General features: G+C 38.9%; 1 protein-coding gene across 1 annotated transcript in view; it reads left to right on the forward strand.

Annotated features, from left to right (window-relative positions):
• Positions 1-1,917: 1,917 nt before the first annotated feature.
• Positions 1,918-7,900, forward strand: part of PIK3C3 (phosphatidylinositol 3-kinase catalytic subunit type 3) — a 66,545-nt gene continuing 60,562 nt past the window's right edge. Inside the window, exons 1-3 of the mRNA XM_014308635.2 lie at positions 1,918-2,100; positions 2,564-2,707; positions 4,923-5,052. Of these exons, the coding sequence (XP_014164110.1) occupies positions 1,970-2,100; positions 2,564-2,707; positions 4,923-5,052 (405 nt within the window). The 5' untranslated portion in view covers positions 1,918-1,969. The remainder of the gene's footprint in view (positions 2,101-2,563; positions 2,708-4,922; positions 5,053-7,900) is intronic.

Raw genomic sequence — 7,900 nt, forward strand, 5'->3', positions numbered from 1 at the left:
GTCCCGGCCCGCGGGGAGGCGGCGGGCGGGGGGCCGGGCTGGAGCTGTGCTGCGAACGCATGTCAGGTGTGCCGTGTCCTCAGGTGTTCCAAGGCAGCGATTGTCAGTGCTGGCTCCCATAGCCTCTCACCTGTCAAGAGAATCACAGATTGGTTTGCGTTACAAAGGACCTTTAAAGCCTGTTACACCCCCTGCCACGGACAGGGACGCGTTCCACTATCGCAGGCTGGTCCCAGCCCCGTCCAGCCTGGCTTTTAACGCTCTGGCAGCCACAGCTTCTCTGAGCAACCTGTGCCAGGGCATCACTACCCTCACAGTAAAGAATTCTTTCCTAATTAATCTAAACCTGCTCTGTCTGAAGCCACCCCCCTCCCCTGCCCTGTCACTGCATGTTTCTGTAAATAATCTTGCCTATTCTTTCCTGTAGTTCCCTTCAGGAATTGGAGGGCCGGCACTGTGTCACCGCTCGCTGCTGAGTGTTAAGGGAAGGAGATAAACTGGTGACACTCTTGCTGCTTGTTTCCATGCTCCTGTGAAAGCATGGTGGTCTTACTGAGGTGCTTTACTGATCCAGGTGCTGCCGCATGTAAATATATTTCTACCTGAGCGTGTGGAAGCACTTTTGTTGAAGCTGGAGTTACCCTACAGTGATGTAATTTTTGGTTTGTTTTTTAAGTTACTTTAGTTCATCACAACAATGAGAAGTTTGAGAAGTAGGAGGGATGTGGCTGACTCCCAAATGTAGTGAGTGTATCCACGCAAATGGTGGTACATTAAAGTATCTTTCACTTTTCTGGCAAACTAACTTGAAGAAGCTTTTAAGGGTTGTTTAATTTCTGAACAGGTGATGGTAGTGGAAGGTGGCCCTGCTCATGACAAGGGTTAGAACTGGATGCTCTTTAAGGTCCCTGCCAGCCCACACTGTTCTGTACCATCAGGAGTCAGATTCATATGACCTTGTTGATAGTTCATTCCACCAAACAAAATTAAACCTATAAAGTGTTGGATTTTTTTTGTTTTAGCACAATAGAAGTGTATGTCACCCTTAGAGTGTACAGTGTCAGTTCCATGCAAGTGTCAGTAGAGTGTACAGTGTCAGTTCCATGCAAGTGTCAGTTCTGTGCAACTTGTTAATTTACTCTCTTTTTTTTTTTCTTTTTGTTTGTGTTGGTTTTTTTGGGGTTTTTTTTGGTTGGTTTTTTTTTGGTTCGTTTTTTTGGTTTGTTTTGTTTTAACTTGGGCATCCAGAGACAGATATCTAATGTGCATGTCTGTTTTCATTTTGGTATAGCTGAAGCCTGAGAAATTCCTTCAATTCCACTTAACAGTAACACTGTTCAAATTTTAACCTAATTTTATTTGAACAGTCTGCTTAAGTGAACTTTATTTTGTTGTGGATTTGAGAGATGATTGACTTCCAAAACGAGTCATACATTTCATAGACCTTAAAAATTTACTTACCATAGTTGTTTTGGGTTTTATTTTTTCAAATAGTATTTGGAGCACATGTAATCTGATGTTTGTTTTGTGTATTTTAATAATAGCAGTGTGTGTCTTCTCATTTATTGTTGCCCTACTTAAGGTCTGTCTGAGAATCCACAGGTTGTACTAGAAAAAGTTGCTTCAATTTAAAAGACAAACAAGTAATTCTTGCCTTCCCTGCTCTTCCCCTCACCCCTGCCTAAATCAGTACGGCAATACATTCCATGTTTGCTGGGCATTTCACATCCTGAGTTCCTTTCTGGTGTTTGGATTTCACTACAAGTGGTAGTGCAAAGTGAGAATAGCCTCAGTTCTGGGTAATCTAAGTATGAGCTATGGAAATGCAGTAGGATTTCTACTATGGGTAGAATAAATTCTGGCTTACTTATGTTTTCTTCTTTTCCTCCTCTCCTGCCCTCTCCCCCATAGAGGAAGTCTGGAAGGGAAAAGAGAACAGAAAAGCTACAAAGCTCTCTTGGAAGATCCGATGCTGAAGTTCTCAGGACTGTACCAAGAGACTTGCTCTGACTTGTATGTAACTTGTCAGGTGTTTGCAGAGGGGAAGCCGCTTGCTCTTCCAGTTAGAACTTCCTACAAGGCTTTTAGCACTAGATGGAAGTAAGTGGCTTGCCTTTTATTTCATATTCCTTGTAGTTAGTGGGGCAGCAAGTGTTTGTTTCTGTCAGAAAGATTTGTTTTCTGTTGTCTTCTATAAAATGGCTTATGCTTCTTCAAGTGTCCGTATAGTTAGTGTTCTCCAGCCGGCACAAAAACAACCTTTTAGTGTAAAGGGTAAGTGATAAAATTGCTACTTGTGTTCTTGGGCATGTCCTGCTACTCCAAGTAACTTCTGGGGCCAGGAGTGATACATTTTCATGCTGTTCACTGACAGCCTGATCCTTGCTACTCAGTCATCAAGCCAGAATATTTTTCTTTTGGTGTGTAGGCTTTAGTCATGGTGTTTGAATAGTTAAAACCCACAGGAAAATAGTCCATTTGCCCTAAGAAATCTTTATTTAAACTAATAGAGAGTAACTTGAATTGTAAAGCTTTATGACTAATAAATGGTGTTTCTCTGCAGCTGGAACGAATGGCTGAAACTGCCTGTGAAGTATCCAGACTTGCCTCGGAATGCTCAGGTGGCTCTGACCATCTGGGATGTGTATGGACCTGGTAAAGCCGTTCCTGTGGGAGGAACAACGGTCTCACTCTTTGGAAAATATGGGTATACTGCTTTTTCTTCTCTGGTACACATTTAAAGCTCACCTGTGGATAGTAATGTGGCATGGGTTATGAGAAATAAGTTTTTAAATATTTTCTAAACTAGGTTAACAGTTCCATGTTTGAAAAATCAGATACATTAGTGATTTGCTCCTGATTATTCCTGAGTGTAATTTCACACTTGCTGCAGTGTTGTATAAAAGAAGTGTTCTGTATAACACCTTTTTTCTTTTTTTTTCTGATGATCTACAGGCTTGGATTTTAAGATGGCAAGTGCTGAAATCACTTCACATCTACACCCTTGTACTGCATGGATGCCAGTACTGATTACTTTAAAAGAATTGTTTAAGTGGCTTGCAATTAGGTTGTGAATGCACTGTTATTTATAGGGGGTAAAATGTCACTCAGTAAATCAGCACTTTTCAAAGTTAATATGCTATGATCCAATAGAGGGTGTGTTCTATTAAATTTGTGGATGATAATACTAAGGTGGGAAGGATTACAATAATAATCTGTGAGGTAAACATTACCTCGAAAGAATCTTACCTAAGTGCAAAGGAGACTGAGAAAACAGATTGTAGTCTAAGGAAAATTAAGAGACACAGGTACTTTTTTGCGATTGATTGTTATCACATACAAAGTGGGGAGCAGCTGCCCAGGAAAGAGAGGAACAGATTTGTAGTTTAGAATGAATCTTAAATTTTGTGTGGTTCAGCATCATGGCGCTCTTGTAAAATGTGTGCACAACATTGACTACATAAATGGTTTATAAGTATGTACATCAGAGATACTTCTGTACCCTTTTCTTTTCTTATCCTTTCCTTCTCCACTCAGCTGGAGTGTATTCTGTTCTTTCTACCTAACTTCAGTCAAATTTCTGACTAGTGGGTGTCTGTATCATTGAATACCTAGCAAGTAGGTGTGATGGACAAAGTGTTATACCTAGTCAGGCTGAAAAAAAAGAATGTAGGGACATTTTTCTAGTGTGTATATACTGCTGGAAAATAGGGAGAAATAGCCTGTTTTGTCTTGCCAGTGGATGAGAAGTAAGACTTCACTTAGACTGAAGTATAGAAAAAATTTAGATTATCGTTAGGAAAGCTGCTCTAATGATGCCTGAATGCCAAAAGTAACTGTAGAGTAAGGTTGTATCTCTCTCATTGAGGATACTGCTTGAACAAAAACTGGTGAGATTGCCTTAAGGCAAAAAATTGAACCTGATCAATTGGACTGTGCCCCAAAGACTGCTGTAGCTGTTAAAGCATTAAAGCACAGTACTTGGAAAAAGATAAATTTAATTTATAAGTCTTAGTTCCAGCATGTGGAACTCAGATGAAGTTGATGGAGAGAAACCAACAAAAAATTCTTGGATTTTGTAGTTTTTAAAAGAAAACCCTTGTAGTAATACTCGATGAAATGATGTGTAAATTCAAGGTCAGATGGTCTTTATAATTGTTATTTCTCATTTTTAATGGTTCACTTTTTAAAATATTCCTGTCAGTTGTATTTACCTGAAGTTTTTAGAGTAAAGCGATGAGCTCTTATTGGCAAAGGTAATGAATGCACTTGATTTCTTGGGGCATCTTTTATGGGTGGATCAGCACAAATGTGCAAGATAAGCAGAGAAAGGATGTGGTCAGTTACCCTGCAAAGTTCTGTTCAATTATCAATTCAATTTCAAGCATTGGTGGAGAAAGCAGTGTGTGGAGGGTTTTGGCATTTTTTTCTTGGTATGGTTTTTTTACTGTTTTTATTTGGCAGCTCAGAAGGCTGCTTTATGGCTGTTGACCTTCAGATGCAACTTAGGTAGCTTTTTAGTTGATTTTTTTCATACTGGCAGGCCTAGGGTTAGTGGTAGAGTTTGCAAGTCAAGAGGAATACTTTGTGCTTCATTACAAATAATAAAACTATGAAGGTCGAGCTTTCTCCTCAGTTTGTGTTTGTACCACCCCACTGGTTTTGGGAATTACCCATTTTTCTTCCACTTGCCGAATAAGTTATCTCTGACTTGACAATTTTCTTCTAAACTCCATGTGCCATAAATAAAGGTTGTAGAGAACACAAGGTGCAAGACAGTTATGCAGTAGAGTTCAATTATGCAATTTTGTAGTTTTGACAAAGCAAGCAACTTCATTTTCTTGCAGCTGGTGCTCAACTTTGATTCCTGACAGCTGTATTATATTGAGTTTCCTAAAGTGATTCTGCATTTTTCCCTGCAGTATGTTTCGACAAGGAATGCATGACTTGAAAGTCTGGCCCAATGTAGAAGCTGATGGCTCTGAGCCCACCAAAACTCCTGGGAGAACCAGCAGTACAGTCTCTGAAGATCAAATGAGCCGCTTGGCAAAGGTAATGGAATAGCAAGTAACCTTTAAAATGTATGTGACAAACATGCACTTCACTGGAGAGAAATGAATACAACTTCCAGTGCTGTTTTCTCATGTGATAGCTCTCTTCCTTTGGTTATTTAGATGTTTCACAGGATTTATACAAAGGAGTAAAGCAGATCATATTTAATTGCTTCTGAAGTGTTTCTTTAAGAAACCTTCTATTATGCGTAGCAGTTTGTTGGAACAACTTAAGATCTAAACTCTTTGTAAAGAATTAAAACATGAATATGCCTTGAAGATGCTTAAAGGTAAAATTCCATCAGGTTTAATAAGAGCCTCTCCTAACAGTGACTTGTGAGGACAGTTGAGTTTCTTTCAGAGACCATCTGTTATCTTTGAGGCTGTGTGGTGTAGTGTTCAGAAGTGGTGTCATACCTGTACATGAGAAAGAACTTGAGTAGAACTGCAGAAATTAACCCAAGTTTCATTCATTTAAGCTCATGAATATGTACATTAGTATTTTTGCCTCCAAGGTTTTGTGGGCAGAGTATATTCTTGCCATCAAAACTACTGAAATTGGTCTGTTAGTTACTGGGCTGTTTTACTAGATGATCTCTGATTATTCAGGTAAGCTTACCCCAAGCTTTCCAAACTGCTCAGTCCGCCTGTTCAGTGAGCTTTCTTCTTAATCTTGGTCTCCCAGATTTTATGCAGACCTTTGTGGGACTCCCAATGAAAGATAGAACCATTTTCTCATCTAGAGATTTATGACAGTGATAAACTAGCTTTCTTTTAAGGGTCTCTGTTTTATTAGTGTAGTTTGCACTGAATTTATAATTAAAGCCACTCATTAAAGCCAGTGGTGCCCCATTTCTTGATCATAGTAGAGTAAATGCCCTCTGGCCTAAGGAGTCTTTGTAAAAAGACACTAAATACCAAGTTTTATTTCCAGTTTGTCACATGGTTATATGATGGATGCTGTGGGTTTCTGAGAAGGGCTTTGAAAGTGTAGGCCATGCCTTTCATGTTAGTTCTGTTCTGCAGATATTGCCACTCGCTCTCTCTAGCTCAAAAAGCACAAATAAAATAGAGTACTTCAGTCTTAAAATAGCTCATTCTGTTTTAGCCTGTTTTGGCATTTGGTAGATGATGGCCCAAGGCCTCTGAGGAATGGGAGAATAGGAGGGAATTCTTTCACATCCTATTTAGAGTTGTAGTTAATGGCTAACAGAAAGCTAATAACATCACTGCCCCCATTCTTTTCTTCTGAAAGCTGTTTTGGGAGATGCTAATTTCTGAAAGAGGAGTGTTTTCACTGGTATTTTGTTGTGGTCCTTTTTATAAAACCATTTTACCATCAGATGCTAGGGAAATTAGGGTTTCTGGGTAGTGTGTCTATGGGAGGTTTCATTTGCACAGCTGTTTGCATAGCAGAGGAGGTTCTTGTGATGTGTCATTCCTAAATAGCCATTATTCAAACACAATCAGCTTCAGTTCTTCTGTGACCTATTTACCAGTTTCTGAATGCCTTCTCGTGCTACTCTGTGTGAAGGTATATTTGAATACAGGTAAAAGGACTAGCACTTAGGTACATACATGGCAAGTTTGTGTGGGCTTTGTTGTTCTTGGTCTATTTATTGAACAGATTTGTCCAGTGTTGTGCTATTGATTGATATTGGTACCTGAGGCCAAACTAGAGTCTTCCAGATAATGGGTAACTTTGAGAAGAGCTTGGGAAAGATCTTTTCTCCATCTGAAAGATAACTCCTTTCTTGACATGCTTCTGAGTTTGTGTCTGTATGTGTTTCTTATTGTTACATGGAATTTGTATAAAACCAGTGAGTAGGTGGTCAAAGAGTTTTACCTTACCTTAAATAATTGATAGTGTGGCAAGTCTCCCTTTTCATGTTGAGGTGCCATATGGTTGTGCTCTCAAAAAAAACACATGAATGTTGCTCGTAAAACTGCTACTGATGGAGAAAACATGACTTTGCATTCTGGAGGCATTGTGAATGCAGATTTTTTTGTGTTCTAAGGAATATTAATGGGAAGGGTAGTTTAGCATTCTCAAATATGAATGACATTAAGAGGTTTCTCCCATGAGTGGTGTGTTAATTTATTCTACTTAAACTTAAAGTATTCTTAAGTTCTTTTTGATCCATTCATTTCCATCATACCTTCTGCTGGCTGAATGAAATTAGGTAATAGTAATGTTGAGATACTATCTAAAGGGATGCATCTTACTTAGTAGCTAATGACGAATGCTTCTTTCTCTGAAGGGGATACTAGCTTCTCTCTTATTTTTAACTGTAAATATTAATTCAAGACAACAGTTCTTCATGTGTATCTGTATGCTCACAGATCTTCCAGGTCTTGTACGCAGACCTAATTAATTGCTGTATTACAACTTCTTTCCTCAAAAGGGAGGTTCAAAGGTTTAAAATATTAATAATTTTCTTCTGAAACACACAAAATAACTTTCATTTTCTTTATTCCCTAGTGCAGTGAACAAGAAAATGAACTAAGAATTTGTGACCAAGTTTTTTTCTCCAAGACATTGATTACACAAACTTTAGCCCAACATACTTGTGCCTGTACTGTTAAGACAGTAGTTTAGTGAGGATTTGAGAGCAAATAATGAAACAGTAAAATTGGTGCAAACTCTTCAATTCTCTATCTTCATAGTGACTTTTATTTTTAGTGTACCTCTAGTGTTGAGCTGTGGATGGTCTAGTGCATGTATCTGACTGATCGTGCAACCTGGACATCTCCCAGTGTATCCCAAGTCTTAAATCTTCTGTGGTTTTTTTTGTACTAATACCATCTCCAGTTCTATGTGGCAGCAGCAGGCTGTTGTTTTTTTCTCC

This window comes from Geospiza fortis, unplaced genomic scaffold, assembly GCF_000277835.1.
Source record: "Geospiza fortis unplaced genomic scaffold, GeoFor_1.0 scaffold49, whole genome shotgun sequence".
Lineage (NCBI taxonomy): Eukaryota > Metazoa > Chordata > Aves > Passeriformes > Thraupidae > Geospiza > Geospiza fortis.